At 29.9% G+C, this 22,689-nt stretch overlaps 1 protein-coding gene across 4 annotated transcripts in view; it reads left to right on the plus strand.

Annotated features, from left to right (window-relative positions):
* The window catches only part of rilpl1 (Rab interacting lysosomal protein-like 1), a 76,095-nt gene that overhangs the window by 37,078 nt on the left and 16,328 nt on the right, over nucleotides 1-22,689 (plus strand). For 3 of the 4 annotated variants that reach the window (XM_072914174.1, XM_061966314.2, XM_072914175.1), the window contains exons 3-5: nucleotides 276-394; nucleotides 16,438-16,674; nucleotides 19,914-20,071. In XM_072914174.1, coding sequence (XP_072770275.1) covers nucleotides 276-394; nucleotides 16,438-16,674; nucleotides 19,914-20,071 — 514 coding nt within the window. Of the gene's footprint in view, nucleotides 1-275; nucleotides 395-16,437; nucleotides 16,675-16,742; nucleotides 17,986-19,913; nucleotides 20,072-22,689 lie in introns of those variants that run through there. The other variant, XM_072914176.1, reaches the window with a different exon arrangement.

Below are 22,689 nucleotides of genomic sequence, written 5' to 3' on the forward strand. Positions count from 1 at the left end.
TATGTTGACCAGAGGGGGAGCACTTTTAAAAGCGACACAGTCAATTTGAAAAATCCCTCCTTTTTGGGACCACCCTCATTTTGATGGATGTCACCAGCAGGGGTGCAAATGAGACATTTTTCCGTATTGAGACCATGATTTATGTCCTAACTCGGTCCTCATATGGAAGCTACTTTTCCTTGTTGGTGTCTCAAGTAGGGTGTGAATACAAGAACACACACACAGAGACTAATGGTGTGTGCACAGTTTAAAAATGAAGAGGTTGTGCTCTGCAGGCATGAGCGAGAGAGAGCGGCAGGTGATGAAGAAGCTGAAAGAGGTGGTGGACAAGCAGAGGGATGAGATCCGGGCCAAGGACAGAGAGCTGACCCTGAAGAACGAGGACATCGAGGCGGTAAGGACGCGTCAAAGTCACGTGACCTCTTTACGTAAACAACGGAATGACCAAAACGCGCTAAAAAGAGGGGGGAAAAAAATCAAAGAAAAGCGAATCTTGTGCGAAGCAAAAAAGGAAAAGTGTGACGACAACCATAGAACAGGAAATGCACTTATTGTGGCTGCTCAGTACAAAACAAGCAATACACTTGGTAACACTAATTCCATCAGTACTGTAGAAGGCCAGTAGGTGTCAGTATTGTAGTCAAATACTAAATAAAGACCAGCAATACACTATCAGAATAATAATTACACTTGAACAGCAGTACTATAGAGGACCACTAGGTGTCAGTGTATTGCTGATGTTTATTTTGTATATGAAGATGCCACTATCAAAACAATAATATTAGCTGAACAGCAGTACTATAGAAGGCCACTAGGTGTCAGTATTGCTCGTGTTTATTTTGTATTTGAAGATGCCACTATCAAAATAATTATAATAATAATTAAAGCTGCAAGCAGCGATGGACGGGACCGATTATTCACGCTGATGTTTCCTGCTTTCACCCATTTAACATATCTTTACCTGCTCATTACCTATCTTCTCTGCATCCTGGGGTCACACTGGTGCTTCCTGCCTTTACCCATTCAACATATCTTTACCTGCACATTACCTACCTTCTCTGGGGGTCACGCTGGTGCTTTCTGCCTGAAATATAGGTCTAAGTGAGACCTACATAGAGGTTTTTGTTTCATGTCTCTACGACATTCCTACTGGAAGTTACAGGCAGTTTTGTCTGTGTAATAATAATAATAAGCAGTTGTGTCTGTGTTTTCTTCCTAGGGGGCGCTAGAGCGCAATTTTGAGTTTTGGGGTTTGGTTTTTTGATTAGATCGCAATGTTCGTCAGTCCTGGTGTGTGTCTCCAATTTGGTGAGTTTTGAAGCATGTTAAGGGGGTCAAATTACAGCTCAAAGAAGCAAAAGTGATTGTTTTTAGTAAACTTTTGTTTTGAAGGGGGAATTGCCAACTTCCTGTTGATTTTTGCTGAAGGATGTCAATGTATGAAATCGAGGTCTAAGTCAGTCCTACGTAGAGGTTTTTGTTTCATGTCTCTACGACATTCCTACTGGAAGTTACAGGCAGTTTTGTCTGTGTAATAATAATAATAAGCAGTTGTGTCTGTGTTTTCTTCCTAGGGGGCGCTAGAGCTCAATTTTGAGTTTTGGGGTATGGTTTTTTGATTAGATCGCAATTTTCGCCAGTCCTGTTGTGTGTGTCAAATATGGTGAGTTTTGAAGCATGTTAAGGGCGTCAAATTACAGCTCAAAGAAGCAAAAGTGATTGTTTTTAGTAAACTTTTGTTTTGAAGGGGGAATTGCCAACTTCCTGTTGATTTTTGCTGAAGGATGTCAATGTATGAAATCGAGGTCTAAGTCAGTCCTACGTAGAGGTTTTTGTTTCATGTCTCTATGACATTCCTACCGGAAGTTACAAGCAGTTTTGTCTGTGTTTTTATCTAGGGGGCGCTCGAGCGCAATTTTGAGTTTTGGGGTTTGGTTTTTTGATTAGATCGCAATTTTCGCCAGTCCTGATGTGTGTGTCAAATATGGTGAGTTTTGAAGCATGTTAAGGGGGTCAAATTACAGCTCAAAGAGGCGGCGGAATAATAATAATAATAAAACGCACGAAATACAATAGGGTCCTCTGTCCCAAAGGGACAATGCGGTCCCTAATAATGTCATATAGCAGTACTATAGAAGGCCACTGGGTGTCAGTGTTGCACTGCCAAGCACATTCGCATGTATGACAGGCATCTTTTAATACTAAATAAATCTGAGCAATACACTTATCAGAATATTAATGAATGGATTGTATTGCTCATACTTATTTAAAACTCCAATTACTGCACATCAAATATTCCACTTTGAATAATATATTTTTGTGTTTTTAACCATAAAAAAACAAAGGGCATAAAATTAAGAAACACATCAAATATAGAGACTTAAATGTTGAATGTTATAAAGAAAAAAATATATAGGACTTATATATATATATAGGATTTTTTTCAAAAATCTAGAGCTTTAGGCGTTAAAAAAAAAAAAAAAAAAAATGACATTTTTAACACTTTTATGAATGGGACCCTTTTGGGTCCCCAAGAATATTAGTGGGATTTTTTTTTTCTAAAATCTAGAGATTTAGGAATTTAAAATAAAAAATTAAATTAAAAAAATTAATTTTTTTTAACACTTTTATAAGTGGTACCCTTTTGGGTCCCCCAGAATATTAGTGGGATTTTATTTCTAAAATCTAGAGATTCAGGAATTGAAAGTTTAAAAAAAATAAATGAATAAAAAATGATGACATTTTTAACACTTTTATGAGTGGGACCCAAACCCTAAGAATATTAGTGGGATTTTTTTTTTTTCTAAAATTAAGAGATTTAGGAATGCAATGTAAAAAATAAAATAAATAAATAAATTATGACATATTTTTAACACTTTTATGAGTGGGACCCTTTTGGGTTCCAAAGAATATTAGTGGGATTTTTTTTCTAGAATCTAGAGATTTAGGCATTGAAAGTAAAAAATAGAATAAAAATAAAAAATGACATTTTTAACACTTTTTATGAGTGAGACCCGTTTGGGTCCCCCAGAATATTAGTGGGATTTTTTTCTAAAATCTAGAGATTTAGGAATTGAAAGTTTAAAACAAATTAATAAATAGAAAATAAAAAGTGATGACATATTTTTAACACTTTTATGAGTGGGACCCTTTTGGGTCCCCAAGAATATTAATGGGATTTGTTTTTCTAAAATAAAGACATTTAGGAATGGAAAGTAAAAAATAAAATAAATAAATAAATGATGACATATTTTTAACACTTTTATGAGTGGGACCCTTTTGGGTTCCAAAGAATATTAGTGGGATTTTTTTTCTAGAATCTAGAGATTTAGGCATTGAAAGTAAAAAATAAAATTAAAATTAAAAATGACATTTTTAACACTTTTTATGAGTGGGACTCCTTTGGGTCCCCAAGAATATTAGTAGGATTTTTTTTTCTAAAATCTAGAGATTTAAGAATTGAAAGTACAAAATAAAATTAAAAAAATGACATATTTTTTAACAGTTTTATAAGTGGGACCCTTTTGGGTCCCCCAGAATATTGGTGGGATTTTTTTTTCTAAAATCTAGAGATTTAGGAATTGAAAGTTTAAAAAAAATCAATAAATAGAAAATAAAAAATGATGACATATTTTTAACACTTTTATGAGTGGGGCCCTTTTGGGTCCCCAAGAATATTAGTGGGATTTTTTTTTTTTTCTAAAATAAAGGGATTTAGGAATGGAAAGTAAAAAATAAAATAAATAAATAAATGACATATTTTTAACACTTTTATGAGTGGGACCCTTTTGGGTTCCAAAAAATATTAGTGGGATATTTTTTTCTAGAATCTAGAGATTTAGGCGTTGAAAGTAAAAAATAAAATAAAAATTAAAAAAATGAAATTTGTAAACACTTTTATGAGTGGGACCCTTTTGGGTCCCCAAGAATATTAGTGGGATTTTTTTTTCTAAAATCTAGAGAGTTAGGAATTGAAGTAAAAAAAGAAGAAAAAAAAGACATATTTTTAACACTTTTATGAGTGGGACCCTTTTGAATAGAATAAAATAATATTAGTGGGATTTTTTTCTAGAAGCTAGAGCTTTAGGCGTTAAAAATAAAAAATAAATGACATTTTTAACCGTTTTATGAGTGGGACCCTTTTGGGTCCCCAAGAATATTAGTGGGATTTTTTTTTCTAAAATCTAGAGAGTTAGGAATTGAAAGTAAAAAAATAAAATGAAAATGAAAAATGATTACATATTTTTAACACTTTTATGAATGGGACCCTTTTGGGTACCCAATAATATTAGTGGGATTTTTTTGCTAAAATCTAGAGATTTAGGAATTGAAAGTAAAAAATTTAATTAAAAAATGACATATTTTTTTAACAGTTTCATAAGCGGGACCCAAATATTAGTGGGATTTTTTTTTCTAAAATCTAGAGAGTTAGGAATTGAAAGTAAAAAAATAAAATGAAAATGAAAAATGATTACATATTTTTAACACTTTTATGAATGGGACCCTTTTGGGTCCCCAAGAATATTAGTGGGATTTTTTTGCTAAAATCTAGAGAGTTAGGAATTGAAAGTAAAAAAATAAAATGAAAATGAAAAATGATGACATATTTTTAACACTTTTTTGAGTGGAAGAATATTAGTGGGATTTTTTTTTCTAAAATAAAGAGATTTAGGAATGGAAAGTAAAAAATAAAATAAATAAATAAATGATGACATATTTTTAACACTTTATTGAGTGGGACCCATTTGGGTCCCCAAGAATATTAGTGGGATTTTTTTTTCTAAAATCTAGAGATTTAGGAATTGAAAGTAAAAAATTAAATTTAAAAATGACATATTTTTTTAACAGTTTTATAAGTGGGACCCAAATATTAGTGGGATTTTTTTTTCTAGAATCTAGAGATTTAGGTGTTGAAAGTAAAAAATAAAATAAAAATTAAAAAAATGACATTTTTAACACTTTTTATGAGTGAGACCCTTTTGGGTCCCCAAGAATATTAGTGGGATTTTTTTTCTAAAATCTAGAGATTTAGGAATTGAAAGTTAAAAAAAATTAATAAATAGAAAATAAAAAATGATGACATTTCTAACACTTTTATGAGTGGGACCCTTTTGGGTCCCCAAGAAAATTAGTGGGATTTTTTTTTCTAAAATAAAGAGATTTAGGAATGGAAAGTAAAACATAAAATAAATAAATAAATGATGACATATTTTTAACACTTTTATGAGTGTGACCCTTTTGGGTTCCAAAGAATATTAGTGGGATTTTTTTTTCTAGAATCTAGAGATTTAGGCGTTGAAAGTAAAAAATAAAATAAAACTAAAAAATGACATTTTTAACACTTTTTATGAGTGAGACCCGTTTGGGTCCCCCAGAATATTAGTGGGATTTTTTTTCTAAAATCTAGAGATTTAGGAATTGAAAGTTTAAAAAAATTAATAAATAGAAAATAAAAAATGATGACATTTCTAACACTTTTATGAGTGGGACCCTTTTGGGTCCCCAAGAAAATTAGTGGGATTTTTTTTTCTAAAATTAAGAGATTTAGGAATGGAAAGTAAAACATAAAATAAATAAATAAATGATGACATATTTTTAACACTTTTATGAGTGGGACCCTTTTGGGTTCCAAAGAATATTAGTGGGATTTTTTTTCTAGAATCTAGAGATTTAGGCGTTGAAAGTAAAAAAATAAAATAAAAATAAAAAAATGACATTTTTAACACTTTTTATGAGTGAGACCCGTTTGGGTCTCCCAGAATATTAGTGAGATTTTTTTTTCTAAAATCTAGAGATTTAGGAATTGAAAGTAAAAAATAAAATAAAATAATGTCATATTTTTTAACAGTTTTATAAGTGGTACCCTTTTGGGTCCCCCAGAATATTAGTGGGATTTTTTTTTCTAAAATCTAGAGATTTAAGAATTGAAAGTTTAAAAAAAAATTAATAAATCGAAAATAAAAAATGATGACATACTTTTAACACTTTTATGAGTGGGACCCTTTTGGGTCCCCAAGAATATTAGTGGGATTTTTTTTTCTAAAATAAAGAGATTTAGGAATGGAAAGTAAAAAATAAAATAAATAAATAAATGATGACATATTTTTAACACTTTTATGAGTGGGACCCTTTTGGGTTCCAAAGAATATTAGTGGGATTTTTTTCTAGAATTTAGAGATTTAGGCGTTGAAAGTAAAAAAAAAAAAAAAAAATAAAAAAAATGACATTTTTAACACTTTTTATGAGTGGGACTCTTTTGGGTCCCCAAGAATATTAGAGAATATTAGTAGGATTTTTTTTTTCTAAAATCTAGAGATTTAAGAATTGAAAGTACAAAATAAAATTTAAAAAATGACATATTTTTTTAACAGTTTTATAAGTGGGACCCTTTTGGGTCCCCCAGAATATTAGTGGGATTTTTTTTTCTAAAATCTAGAGATTTAAGAATTGAAAGTACAAAATAAAATTTAAAAAATGACATATTTTTTTAACAGTTTTATAAGTGGGACCCTTTTGGGTCCCCCAGAATATTAGTGGGATTTTTTTTTCTAAAATCTAGAGATTTAGGAATTGAAAGTTTAAAAAAAAATCAATAAATAGAAAATATAAAATGATGACATTTTTAACACTTTTATGAGTGGGGCCCTTTTGGGTCCCCAAGAATATTAGTGGGATTTTTTTTTCTAAAATAAAGGGATTTAGGAATGGAAAGTAAAAAATAAAATAAATAAATAAATGACATATTTTTAACACTTTTATGAGTGGTACCCTTTTGGGTTCCAAAAAATATTAGTGGGATATTTTTTTCTACAATCTAGAGATTTAGGCGTTGAAAGTAAAAAATAAAATAAAAATTAAAAAAATGAAATTTGTAAACACTTTTATGAGTGGGACCCTTTTGGGTCCCCAAGAATATTAGTGGGATTTTTTTTCCTAAAATCTAGAGAGTTAGGAATTGAAGTAAAAAAAGAAGAAAAAAAAGACATATTTTTAACACTTTTATGAGTGGGACCCTTTTGAATAGAATAAAATAATATTAGTGGGATTTTTTTTCTAGAAGCTAGAGCTTTAGGCGTTAAAAGTAAAAAATAAAAAATAAATGACATTTTTAACAGTTTCATAAGTGGGACCCAAATATTAGTGGGATTTTTTTTTCTAAAATCTAGAGATTTAGGAATTGAAAGTTTAAAAAAAATTAATAAATAGAAAATAAAAAATGACATATTTTTACACTTTTATGAGTGGGACCCATTTGGGTCCCCAAGAATATTAGTGGGATTTTTTTTTTCTAAAATCTAGAGAGTTAGGAATTGAAAGTAAAAAAATAAAATGAAAATGAAAAATGATGACATATTTTTAACACTTTTTTGAGTGGAAGAATATTAGTGGGATTTTTTTTTCTAAAATAAAGAGATTTAGGAATGGAAAGTAAAAAATAAAATAAAAAATAAATGACATTTTTAACCGTTTTATGAGTGGGACCCTTTTGGGTCCCCAAGAATATTAGTGGGATTTTTTTTTCTAAAATCTAGAGAGTTAGTAATTGAAAGTAAAAAAAAATAAAATGAAAATGAAAAATGATTACATATTTTTAAGACTTTATTGAGTGGGACCCATTTGGGTCCCCAAGAATATTAGTGGGATTTTTTTTTCTAAAATCTAGAGATTTAGGAATTGAAAGTAAAAAATTTAATTAAAAAATGACATATTTTTTTAACAGTTTTATAAGTGGGACCCAAATATTAGTGGGATTTTTTTTTTCTAGAATCTAGAGATTTAGGTGTTGAAAGTAAAAAAATAAAATAAAAATAAAAAAATGACATTTTTAACACTTTTTATGAGTGAGACCCTTTTGGGTCCCCAAGAATATTAGTGGGATTTTTTTTTCTAAAATCTAGAGAGTTAGGAATTGAAGTAAAAAATAAAAAAAAAAGACATATTTTTACCCCTTTTATGAGTGGGACCCTTTTGAATAGAATCAAAGAATAGTGGGATTTTTTTTCTAGAGCTTTAGGCGTTAAAAGTAATAAAAAATAATGACATATTTTTAACCGTTTTATGAGTGGGACCCTTTTGGGTCCCCAAGAATATTAGTGGGATTTTTTTTTCTAAAATCTAGAGAGTTAGGAATTGAAAGTAAAAAAATAAAATGAAAATGAAAAATGATTACATATTTTTAACACTTTTATGAATGGGACCCTTTTGGGTCCCCAAGAATATTAGTGGGATTTTTTTGCTAAAATCTAGAGAGTTAGGAATTGAAGTAAAAAAAAAAATTTAAAAAAAATTATGACATATTTTTAACACTTTTATGAGTGGGACCCTTTTGAATAGAATCAAAGAATAGTGGGATTTTTTTTCTAGAGCTTTAGGCGTTAAAAGTAAAAAAAAAATTAAAAATTATGACATATTTTTAACCGTTTTATGAGTGGGACCCTTTTGGGTCCCCAAGAATATTAGTGGGATTTTTTTTTCTAAAATCTAGAGAGTTAGGAATTGAAAGTAAAAAAATAAAATGAAAATGAAAAATGATTACATATTTTTAACACTTTTATGAATGGGACCCTTTTGGGTCCCCAAGAATATTAGTGGGATTTTTTTGCTAAAATCTAGAGAGTTAGGAATTGAAAGTAAAAAAAATAAAATGAAAATGAAAAATGATGACATATTTTTAACACTTTTTTGAGTGGAAGAATATTAGTGGGATTTTTTTTTTTCTGAAATAAAGAGATTTAGGAATGGAAAGTAAAAAATAAAATAAATAAATAAATGATGACATATTTTTAACACTTTATTGAGTGGGACTCATTTGGGTCCCCAAGAATATTAGTGGGATTTTTTTTTTCTAAAATCTAGAGATTTAGGATTTGAAAGTAAAAAATTAAATAAAAAAATGACCATTTTCTTAACAGTTTTATAAGTGGGACCCAAATATTAGTGGGATTTTTTTTCTTCTAGAATCTAGAGATTTAGGTGTTGAAAGTAAAAAATAAAATAATGACATTTTTAACACTTTTTATGAGTGAGACCCTTTTGGGTCCCCAAGAATATTAGTGGGATTTTTTTTTCTAAAATCTAGAGTTTTAGGAATTGAAGTAAAAAAAAAAAAAAAAAAAGACATATTTTTAACACTTTTATGAGTGGGACCCTTTTGAATAGAATCAAAGAATAGTGGGATTTTTTTTCTAGAGCTTTAGGCGTTAAAAGTAAAAAAAAAAATAAAGAAATTATGACATATTTTTAACCGTTTTATGAGTGGGACCCTTTTGGGTCCCCAAGAATATTAGTGGGATTTTTTTTTCTAAAATCTAGAGATTTAGGAATTGAAAGTAAAAAATTAAATTAAAAAATGACATATTTTTTTAACAGTTTTATAAGTGGTACCCAAATATTAGTGGGATTTTTTTTTCTAGAATCTAGAGATTTAGGTGTTGAAAGTAAAAAATAAAATAAAAATAAAAAAATGACATTTTTAACACTTTTTATGAGTGAGACCCTTTTGGGTCCCCAAGAATATTAGTGGGATTTTTTTTTCTAAAATCTAGAGAGTTAGGAATTGAAGTAAAATAAAAAAAATTTAAAAAATTATGACATATTTTTAACACTTTTATGAGTGGGACCCTTTTGAATAGAATCAAAGAATAGTGGGATTTTTTTTCTAGAGCTTTAGGCGTTAAAAGTAAAAAAATAAAAAAAAAATAAAAAAAATTATGACATATTTTTAACCGTTTTATGAGTGGGACCCTTTTGGGTCCCCAAGAATATTAGTGGGATTTTTTTTTCTAAAATCTAGAGAGTTAGGAATTGAAAGTAAAAAAATAAAATGAAAATGAAAAATGATTACATATTTTTAACACTTTTATGAATGGGACCCTTTTGGGTCCCCAAGAATATTAGTGGGATTTTTTTGCTAAAATCTAGAGAGTTAGGAATTGAAGTAAAAAAAAAAATTTAAAAAAAATTATGACATATTTTTAACACTTTTATGAGTGGGACCCTTTTGAATAGAATCAAAGAATAGTGGGATTTTTTTTCTAGAGCTTTAGGCGTTAAAAGTAAAAAAAAAATTAAAAATTATGACATATTTTTAACCGTTTTATGAGTGGGACCCTTTTGGGTCCCCAAGAATATTAGTGGGATTTTTTTTTCTAAAATCTAGAGAGTTAGGAATTGAAAGTAAAAAAATAAAATGAAAATGAAAAATGATTACATATTTTTAACACTTTTATGAATGGGACCCTTTTGGGTCCCCAAGAATATTAGTGGGATTTTTTTGCTAAAATCTAGAGAGTTAGGAATTGAAAGTAAAAAAAAATAAAATGAAAATGAAAAATGATGACATATTTTTAACACTTTTTTGAGTGGAAGAATATTAGTGGGATTTTTTTTTTTCTAAAATAAAGAGATTTAGGAATGGAAAGTAAAAAATAAAATAAATAAATAAATGATGACATATTTTTAACCGTTTTATGAGTGGGACCCTTTTGGGTCCCCAAGAATATTAGTGGGATTTTTTTTTCTAAAATCTAGAGAGTTAGGAATTGAAAGTAAAAAAAATAAAATGAAAATGAAAAATGATTACATATTTTTAAGACTTTATTGAGTGGGACCCATTTGGGTCCCCAAGAATATTAGTGGGATTTTTTTTTCTAAAATCTAGAGATTTAGGAATTGAAAGTAAAAAATTAAATTAAAAAATGACATATTTTTTTAACAGTTTTATAAGTGGGACCCAAATATTAGTGGGATTTTTTTTTTCTAGAATCTAGAGATTTAGGTGTTGAAAGTAAAAAAATAAAATAAAAATAAAAAAATGACATTTTTAACACTTTTTATGAGTGAGACCCTTTTGGGTCCCCAAGAATATTAGTGGGATTTTTTTTTCTAAAATCTAGAGAGTTAGGAATTGAAGTAAAAAATAAAAAAAAAAGACATATTTTTACCCCTTTTATGAGTGGGACCCTTTTGAATAGAATCAAAGAATAGTGGGATTTTTTTTCTAGAGCTTTAGGCGTTAAAAGTAATAAAAAATAATGACATATTTTTAACCGTTTTATGAGTGGGACCCTTTTGGGTCCCCAAGAATATTAGTGGGATTTTTTTTTCTAAAATCTAGAGATTTAGGAATTGAAAGTAAAAAATTAAATTAAAAAATGACATATTTTTTTAACAGTTTTATAAGTGGTACCCAAATATTAGTGGGATTTTTTTTTCTAGAATCTAGAGATTTAGGTGTTGAAAGTAAAAAATAAAATAAAAATAAAAAAATGACATTTTTAACACTTTTTATGAGTGAGACCCTTTTGGGTCCCCAAGAATATTAGTGGGATTTTTTTTTCTAAAATCTAGAGAGTTAGGAATTGAAGTAAAATAAAAAAAATTTAAAAAATTATGACATATTTTTAACACTTTTATGAGTGGGACCCTTTTGAATAGAATCAAAGAATAGTGGGATTTTTTTTCTAGAGCTTTAGGCGTTAAAAGTAAAAAAAAAAAAAAAAAAAAAAAATTATGACATATTTTTAACCGTTTTATGAGTGGGACCCTTTTGGGTCCCCAAGAATATTAGTGGGATTTTTTTTTCTAAAATCTAGAGAGTTAGGAATTGAAAGTAAAAAAATAAAATGAAAATGAAAAATGATTACATATTTTTAACACTTTTATGAATGGGACCCTTTTGGGTCCCCAAGAATATTAGTGGGATTTTTTTGCTAAAATCTAGAGAGTTAGGAATTGAAGTAAAAAAAAAAATTTAAAAAAAATTATGACATATTTTTAACACTTTTATGAGTGGGACCCTTTTGAATAGAATCAAAGAATAGTGGGATTTTTTTTCTAGAGCTTTAGGCGTTAAAAGTAAAAAAAAAATTAAAAATTATGACATATTTTTAACCGTTTTATGAGTGGGACCCTTTTGGGTCCCCAAGAATATTAGTGGGATTTTTTTTTCTAAAATCTAGAGAGTTAGGAATTGAAAGTAAAAAAATAAAATGAAAATGAAAAATGATTACATATTTTTAACACTTTTATGAATGGGACCCTTTTGGGTCCCCAAGAATATTAGTGGGATTTTTTTGCTAAAATCTAGAGAGTTAGGAATTGAAAGTAAAAAAAATAAAATGAAAATGAAAAATGATGACATATTTTTAACACTTTTTTGAGTGGAAGAATATTAGTGGGATTTTTTTTTTTCTAAAATAAAGAGATTTAGGAATGGAAAGTAAAAAATAAAATAAATAAATAAATGATGACATATTTTTAACACTTTATTGAGTGGGACTCATTTGGGTCCCCAAGAATATTAGTGGGATTTTTTTTTTCTAAAATCTAGAGATTTAGGATTTGAAAGTAAAAAATTAAATAAAAAAATGACCATTTTCTTAACAGTTTTATAAGTGGGACCCAAATATTAGTGGGATTTTTTTTCTTCTAGAATCTAGAGATTTAGGTGTTGAAAGTAAAAAATAAAATAATGACATTTTTAACACTTTTTATGAGTGAGACCCTTTTGGGTCCCCAAGAATATTAGTGGGATTTTTTTTTCTAAAATCTAGAGTTTTAGGAATTGAAGTAAAAAATAAAAAATAAAAAGACATATTTTTAACACTTTTATGAGTGGGACCCTTTTGAATAGAATCAAAGAATAGTGGGATTTTTTTTCTAGAGCTTTAGGCGTTAAAAGTAAAAAAAAAAAATAAAGAAATTATGACATATTTTTAACCGTTTTATGAGTGGGACCCTTTTGGGTCCCCAAGAATATTAGTGGGATTTTTTTTTCTAAAATCTAGAGAGTTAGGAATTGAAAGTAAAAAAATAAAATGAAAATGAAAAATGATTACATATTTTTAACACTTTTATGAATGGGACCCTTTTGGGTCCCCAAGAATATTAGTGGGATTTTTTTGCTAAAATCTAGAGAGTTAGGAATTGAAGTAAAAAAAAAAATTTAAAAAAAATTATGACATATTTTTAACACTTTTATGAGTGGGACCCTTTTGAATAGAATCAAAGAATAGTGGGATTTTTTTTCTAGAGCTTTAGGCGTTAAAAGTAAAAAAAAAAAAAAAAAAAATTATGACATATTTTTAACCGTTTTATGAGTGGGACCCTTTTGGGTCCCCAAGAATATTAGTGGGATTTTTTTTTCTAAAATCTAGAGAGTTAGGAATTGAAAGTAAAAAAAATAAAATGAAAATGAAAAATGATTACATATTTTTAAGACTTTATTGAGTGGGACCCATTTGGGTCCCCAAGAATATTAGTGGGATTTTTTTTTCTAAAATCTAGAGATTTAGGAATTGAAAGTAAAAAATTAAATTAAAAAATGACATATTTTTTTAACAGTTTTATAAGTGGGACCCAAATATTAGTGGGATTTTTTTTTTCTAGAATCTAGAGATTTAGGTGTTGAAAGTAAAAAAATAAAATAAAAATAAAAAAATGACATTTTTAACACTTTTTATGAGTGAGACCCTTTTGGGTCCCCAAGAATATTAGTGGGATTTTTTTTTCTAAAATCTAGAGAGTTAGGAATTGAAGTAAAAAATAAAAAAAAAAGACATATTTTTACCCCTTTTATGAGTGGGACCCTTTTGAATAGAATCAAAGAATAGTGGGATTTTTTTTCTAGAGCTTTAGGCGTTAAAAGTAATAAAAAATAATGACATATTTTTAACCGTTTTATGAGTGGGACCCTTTTGGGTCCCCAAGAATATTAGTGGGATTTTTTTTTCTAAAATCTAGAGATTTAGGAATTGAAAGTAAAAAATTAAATTAAAAAATGACATATTTTTTTAACAGTTTTATAAGTGGTACCCAAATATTAGTGGGATTTTTTTTTCTAGAATCTAGAGATTTAGGTGTTGAAAGTAAAAAATAAAATAAAAATAAAAAAATGACATTTTTAACACTTTTTATGAGTGAGACCCTTTTGGGTCCCCAAGAATATTAGTGGGATTTTTTTTTCTAAAATCTAGAGAGTTAGGAATTGAAGTAAAATAAAAAAAAATTAAAAAATTATGACATATTTTTAACACTTTTATGAGTGGGACCCTTTTGAATAGAATCAAAGAATAGTGGGATTTTTTTTCTAGAGCTTTAGGCGTTAAAAGTAAAAAAAAAAAAAAAAAAAAAAAAAAAAAAAAAAATTATGACATATTTTTAACCGTTTTATGAGTGGGACCCTTTTGGGTCCCCAAGAATATTAGTGGGATTTTTTTTTCTAAAATCTAGAGAGTTAGGAATTGAAAGTAAAAAAATAAAATGAAAATGAAAAATGATTACATATTTTTAACACTTTTATGAATGGGACCCTTTTGGGTCCCCAAGAATATTAGTGGGATTTTTTTGCTAAAATCTAGAGAGTTAGGAATTGAAGTAAAAAAAAAAATTTAAAAAAAATGATGACATATTTTTAACACTTTTATGAGTGGGACCCTTTTGAATAGAATCAAAGAATAGTGGGATTTTTTTTCTAGAGCTTTAGGCGTTAAAAGTAAAAAAAAAAATTAAAAATTATGACATATTTTTAACCGTTTTATGAGTGGGACCCTTTTGGGTCCCCAAGAATATTAGTGGGATTTTTTTTTCTAAAATCTAGAGAGTTAGGAATTGAAAGTAAAAAAATAAAATGAAAATGAAAAATGATTACATATTTTTAACACTTTTATGAATGGGACCCTTTTGGGTCCCCAAGAATATTAGTGGGATTTTTTTGCTAAAATCTAGAGAGTTAGGAATTGAAAGTAAAAAAAATAAAATGAAAATGAAAAATGATGACATATTTTTAACACTTTTTTGAGTGGAAGAATATTAGTGGGATTTTTTTTTTTCTAAAATAAAGAGATTTAGGAATGGAAAGTAAAAAATAAAATAAATAAATAAATGATGACATATTTTTAACACTTTATTGAGTGGGACTCATTTGGGTCCCCAAGAATATTAGTGGGATTTTTTTTTTCTAAAATCTAGAGATTTAGGATTTGAAAGTAAAAAATTAAATAAAAAAATGACCATTTTCTTAACAGTTTTATAAGTGGGACCCAAATATTAGTGGGATTTTTTTTCTTCTAGAATCTAGAGATTTAGGTGTTGAAAGTAAAAAATAAAATAATGACATTTTTAACACTTTTTATGAGTGAGACCCTTTTGGGTCCCCAAGAATATTAGTGGGATTTTTTTTTCTAAAATCTAGAGTTTTAGGAATTGAAGTAAAAAAAAAAAAAAAAAAAAAAGACATATTTTTAACACTTTTATGAGTGGGACCCTTTTGAATAGAATCAAAGAATAGTGGGATTTTTTTTCTAGAGCTTTAGGCGTTAAAAGTAAAAAAAAAAATAAAGAAATTATGACATATTTTTAACCGTTTTATGAGTGGGACCCTTTTGGGTCCCCAAGAATATTAGTGGGATTTTTTTTTCTAAAATCTAGAGAGTTAGGAATTGAAAGTAAAAAAATAAAATGAAAATGAAAAATGATTACATATTTTTAACACTTTTATGAATGGGACCCTTTTGGGTCCCCAAGAATATTAGTGGGATTTTTTTGCTAAAATCTAGAGATTTAGGAATTGAAGTAAAAAAAAAAATTTAAAAAAAATTATGACATATAATTAACACTTTTATGAGTGGGACCCTTTTGAATAGAATCAAAGAATAGTGGGATTTTTTTTCTAGAGCTTTAGGCGTTAAAAGTAAAAAAAAAAATTAAAAAAATTATGACATATTTTTAACCGTTTTATGAGTGGGACCCTTTTGGGTCCCCAAGAATATTAGTGGGATTTTTTTTTCTAAAATCTAGAGAGTTAGGAATTGAAAGTAAAAAAAATAAAATGAAAATGAAAAATGATTACATATTTTTAAGACTTTATTGAGTGGGACCCATTTGGGTCCCCAAGAATATTAGTGGGATTTTTTTTTCTAAAATCTAGAGATTTAGGAATTGAAAGTAAAAAATTAAATTAAAAAATGACATATTTTTTTAACAGTTTTATAAGTGGGACCCAAATATTAGTGGGATTTTTTTTTCTAGAATCTAGAGATTTAGGTGTTGAAAGTAAAAAAATAAAATAAAAATAAAAAAATGACATTTTTAACACTTTTTATGAGTGAGACCCTTTTGGGTCCCCAAGAATATTAGTGGGATTTTTTTTTCTAAAATCTAGAGTTTTAGGAATTGAAGTAAAAAATAAAAATAAAATAAAAAAAAGACATTTTTACCCCTTTTATGAGTGGGACCCTTTTGAATAGAATCAAAGAATAGTGGGATTTTTTTTCTAGAGCTTTAGGCGTTAAAAGTAAAAAAAAAAAAAAAAAATGATGACATATTTTTAACCGTTTTATGAGTGGGACCCTTTTGGGTCCCCAAGAATATTAGTGGGATTTTTTTTGTGCTCAAGATGATGCCAAATACCTGAAGGCGGGCCATGTTTGTGTGCAGCTCCAGCAGCAGCAGGCGCGCCTGATGAAGATCAACCACGACCTGCGCCACAAGATGTCGGTGGTGGAGGCGCAGGGCAAAGCGCTGATCGAGCAGAAAGTGGAGCTGGAGGCCGGCGCTCAGACGCGGGGCCAGGAGGTGGGCGCCCTGCGGCAGGAAGTGGCGCGCCTGCGGGAGCGGCTGCGGGGAGGCCCGCCCGCGGGGGACGCCCCGCCTCAGACACCGTCGCCTGCGGAGGTAAACTTTCACAATGTCCAATGTGAGAAGTCCAAACGGAGGGAGATAATCAGGTTTTGCTCCATCAGCCAATTAAGGCTGCGGTGGCGGGCGCTTCTGAGCCGCTCAGCTGGCCCCTCAGCCCAGACGGGTATGATGATGATGATGATGATGAGGAAGAAGCGGTGTTGCTTTGGGTAAAAACAGGAATGGTTTGACAGTTTGAATCCCAGACTAACGCTGACTCAGCATGTCTGACCGCATTCATGCAAATCTGCACACCGCTCGCTTAACCTTTGTCACAAGCGCATGGAAAACGTCAGGAAATGTTGTTCCCAGCCCCTTCCTGCTCCGTCACTGATAACACAATGGCAAATTTCCCCAGATGTCAGGAAGATATGCAAATATATCATTTGAATGATGTTAAAGGTGCTATTTTGCACTTGAAAAAGTATTCTTTGTTTTAGAAAAAAAATGAAGTTTAACACAAAAAAGGATTTTCACATGAGTACAAAAGTGAACATTTTTGTAAACATTGTATCATTAAATAAATAAAAGTACTAATAAATGATAATATAAATATATTTCTGCTTAAAGCGCCAATTAGGAAAGGCCTGATAATAATGCAGAACAATATGGAATAATATAGCATTTATACTATTTGAATGATGTTAAAAGTGTTATTTTGCACTTAAAAATGTATTATTTTTGTTTTAGAAGAAAAATTAAGTTTGACAAAAAAAAGTTAAATTTTTTGTAATGGTTTATGGTATAAATAACATTATATCATTAAATTAAAAAAAGTACTAATAAATAACTATGAATACAATTCTGCTTAAAGCCCCAATTTAGCAAGGGTCTGATAATAATGCAGATCACGATGGAATAAAATAGCATTTTTATAACTAGAGCATATTATTTTAATGATGTAAAATTAGTTTTTTTGCTCTTATTTTATTTTTATTTGTTTTACCATTACTTTGTTTTAGAACAAAACATGCATCAAATTGAAGTTCGATTAGAGATGTGTACAAATATTTTCACATGAATTAAAAAAAGTGAAACATTTTTGTAATGGTATACAAATACAATTATATAAATAAATACATGTTTTAAAAAGTATAAAAAAATAATAAAAGTATAAACACAAATCTGCTTAAAGGCCAATTTAGCAAGGGGTCTGATAATATTGCAGAACAATACGGAATAATATAACTTTTTTATTATACATACTATATTATTTTAATGATGTTAAATGTGTTATTTTGCACTTAACAAATGTACTTGTTTTTCCATTTTTTTTTTTTAACCATTATTTGGTTTTGGAACAAAACGTGCATCAAATTGAAGTTTGATTTAAAAAAGTAAAAACAAATGGACAAAGAAGTGATTTTTTTTGTAATGGTATAAATACAATCATGTAAATATTTAAATGTATTAAAGTATAAATAAATAATTAAATAAGCAGAATTGTATTTATACATATATATATATATATATATATATATATGAAAATATGTATATATATATATATATATATAAAAAATATATATATAAAAATATATAAATATATATATATATATATAAAAAAATATATATATATAAATATACATATATATAAATATATATATATATATATATATATATATATATAAATAAATATATATATATATAAATATAAATGTATATATATATATATATATATATATATATATATATATATATAAATATATATATATATATATATATATATTTCCCGGGCGCAGCCACCACTACTGCCCACTGCTCCCCTCACCTCCCAGTGGGTGAACAAGGGGATGGATCAAATGCAGAGGACAAATTCCACCACACCTAGTGTGTGCGTGTGACAATCATTGGTACTTTAACTTTACTTTATATTATTTTAACCATGTTAAGTTATTTTGCACTTAAAAAAAAAAAAAATGTTTTTTTTTTTTTTTTTAAACATTATTTTATTTCAGAGCAAAACGTCCATCGAATTGAAATTTTATATAAAAAAGCTTTTAAAAAATGTACATGAATAAATAAGTGACATTTTTAAATAAATGTATTAAAAAAGTAATAATAAATAATTAAATAAATACAATTATGCTTAAAGGCCCCAATTTAACCGGGCCTGATAATAATGCAGAACAATATGGAATAGTATAAACATTTTTATAATTGATACTATATTTTGTATTTATATTATTTTAATGTTAAATTTGTTATTTTGCACTTTAAAATGTGATTTTATTATTACTTTGTTTTAGAATAAATGCATGGCAATATTTTCACATGAATAAAAAAATATTTTTTATAATTTAATATACATGTTATATAATTTAATATGAATACAATTTTATAAATACATAAAAGTTTTTTTTTTTTAAAGTATAAACAAATAATAAATAAATAAAAATGGACTTAAAGCCCCAATGTAGCCATGGCCTGATAATAATGCAGAACATAACGTTTATAATCCATACTACATTGTGTATATTTTAATGTTAAATTTGTTATTTTGCACTTAAAAATGTATTTTTTATTTTTACTTTGTTTTAGAACAAAACACACATCAAAGAAATAAAAAAAAAAGTTAACATTTTTGTAATGATGTAAATAAATTAATTATAGGTATAAAAAATGATTACAAAATGAACAAAAGTATAAATCAAATTGTGCTTAAAACCCCAATTGAGCCATGGCCTGAACAATATAACATTTTAAAATGGTGTAACTATATTATTTTAATGAGTAGGTATAAAATGATGAAACTATATACTCTAACATGCTAAAGAAAAAGTATGTTTAAGTCTATTTTATTTCATGATCGTGATTTTGCCATAAAATATGAAATCTAGTTCTACTTGTAAATGTCGGTTTCAAAAATGCATGTAAATATTTCATCATAATAATTATTGATACAGAAAAAAAATGTTTATGATAATGCATGAGATTTTAAATTAAGTATGATTTTTATATAATCATTCAAATGTAAAACCCTCCCATTTATTTGTTTTCTTCAGTGATTAATTTGTGGGAGTGAAATGGTGTGTGTGGTGTTAAAGGCCTGGCGCCCTCTGCAGTTAAGTAGTGTGTGTGTTCATTGAAAGCTGTGCCGTTTGCCAGCAGGAGGACATGTGTGATGAAGACATGTCTGCTGTGTACAAATATTTCACCAAGGTATCCTCACTTCTTCTCCTTCGTCGCCGCCGCCGCTTCCCCGCCTGTGACGCGCTTCTCTGCTCCTCCACCAGGAGGCGCAGTGCGAGGAGGAGGAGACGGGCGCCGCGGACCCCAAGGACCCCAACAGAGCCAGGTTCACGCTGCAGGAGCTGAGGGACGTCCTTCACGAGAGGAACGAGCTCAAAGCCAAAGTCTTCATGCTGCAGGAGGAGCTGACTTATTACAAGAGGTTAATATGAACAGGAGTGTGACATCACTAAACATCTTTGATGTGGTTGTGATATGAACAGGAGTGTGACATCACAGTCTGAACATCTTTGATGTGGTTGTGATATGAACAGGAGTGTGACATCACTGTCTGAACATCTTTGATGTGGTTGTGATATGAACAGGAGTGTGACATCACTAAACATCTTTGATGTGGTTGTGATATGAACAGGAGTGTGACATCACTGTCTGAACATCTTTGATGTGGTTGTGATATGAACAGGAGTGTGACATCACTGTCTGAACATCTTTGATGTGGTTGTGATGTGAACAAGAGTGTGACATCACTAAACATCTTTGATGTGGTTGTGATATGAACAGGAGTGTGACATCACTGTCTGAACATCTTTGATGTGGTTGTGATATGAACAGGAGTGTGACATCACAGTCTGAACATCTTTGATGTGGTTGTGATATGAACAGGAGTGTGACATCACAGTCTGAATATCTTTGATGGGGTTGTGATATGAACAGGAGTGTGACATCACAGTGAACATCTTTGATGGGGTTGTGATATGAACAGGAGTGTGACATCACTGTCTGAACATCTTTGATGTGGTTGTGATGTGAACAAGAGTGTGACATCACTAAACATCTTTGATGTGGTTGTGATATGAACAGGAGTGTGACATCACTGTCTGAACATCTTTGATGTGGTTGTGATATGAACAGGAGTGTGACATCACAGTCTGAACATCTTTGATGTGGTTTGATATGAACAGGAGTGTGACATCAGTGAACATCTTTGATGTGGTTGTGATATGAACAGGAGTGTGACATCAGTGAACATCTTTGATGTGGTTGTGATATGAACAGGAGTGTGACATCAGTGAACATCTTTGATGTGGTTGTGATATGAACAGGAGTGTGACATCACTGTCTGAACATCTTTGATGTGGTTGTGATATGAACAGGAGTGTGACATCACTGTCTGAACATCTTTGATGTGGTTGTGATGTGAACAAGAGTGTGACATCACTAAACATCTTTGATGTGGTTGTGATATGAACAGGAGTGTGACATCACTGTCTGAACATCTTTGATGTGGTTGTGATATGAACAGGAGTGTGACATCACTAAACATCTTTGATGTGGTTGTGATGTGAACAAGAGTGTGACATCACTAAACATCTTTGATGTGGTTGTGATATGAACAGGAGTGTGACATCACTGTCTGAACATCTTTGATGTGGTTGTGATATGAACAGGAGTGTGACATCACAGTCTGAACATCTTTGATGTGGTTGTGATGTGAACAAGAGTGTGACATCACTAAACATCTTTGATGTGGTTGTGATATGAACAGGAGTTTGACATCACTGTCTGAACATCTTTGATGTGGTTGTGATGTGAACAAGAGTGTGACATCACTAAACATCTTTGATGTGGTTGTGATATGAACAGGAGTGTGACATCACAGTCTGAACATCTTTGATGTGGTTGTGATATGAACAGGAGTGTGACATCACAGTCTGAACATCTTTGATGTGGTTGTGATATGAACAGGAGTGTGACATCACTAAACATCTTTGATGTACTTGTGATATGAACAGGAGTGTGACATCACCGTCTGAACATCTTTGATGTGGTTGTGATATGAACAAGTGTGACATCAGTGAACATCTTTGATGTGGTTGTGATATGAACAGGAGTGTGACATCACTGTCTGAATATCTTTGATGTGGTTGTGATATGAACAGGAGTGTGACATCACTAAACATCTTTGATGTGGTTGTGATATGAACAGGAGTGTGACATCACAGTCTGAACATCTTTGATGTGGTTGTGATATGAACAGGAGTGTGACATCACAGTCTGAACATCTTTGATGTGGTTTGATATGAACAGGAGTGTGACATCACGGTCTGAACATCTTTGATGTGGTTGTGATATGAACAGGAGTGTGACATCACTGTGAACATCTTTGATGTGGTTGTGATATGAACAGGAGTGTGACATCACAGTCTGAACATCTTTGATGTGGTTGTGATATGAACAGGAGTGTGACATCACTGTCTGAATATCTTTGATGTGGTTGTGATATGAACAGGAGTGTGACATCACAGTCTGAACATCTTTGATGTGGTTGTGATATGAACAGGAGTGTGACATCACTGTGAACATCTTTGATGTGGTTGTGATATGAACAGGAGTGTGACATCACTAAACATCTTTGATGTGGTTGTGATATGAACAGGAGTGTGACATCACAGTCTGGACATTTTTGATGTGGTTGTGATATGAACAGGAGTGTGACATCACAGTGAACATCTTTGATGTGGTTGTGATATGAACAGGAGTGTGACATCACTGAACATCTTTGATGTGGTTGTGATATGAACAGGAGTGTGACATCAAAGTCTGAACATCTTTGATGTGGTTGTGATATGAACAGGAGTGTGACATCACAGTCTGAACATTTTTGATGTGGTTGTGATATGAACAGGAGTGTGACATCACTGTCTGAACATCTTTGATGTGGTTGTGATGTGAACAAGAGTGTGACATCACAGTCCAGACTGTGAACATGTTTGATATACCGGTACTTGTGATATGAACAGGAGTGTGACATCACAGTCT

Source organism: Nerophis lumbriciformis, linkage group LG11, assembly GCF_033978685.3.
Source record: "Nerophis lumbriciformis linkage group LG11, RoL_Nlum_v2.1, whole genome shotgun sequence".
NCBI classification, from domain to species: Eukaryota; Metazoa; Chordata; class Actinopteri; order Syngnathiformes; family Syngnathidae; genus Nerophis; species Nerophis lumbriciformis.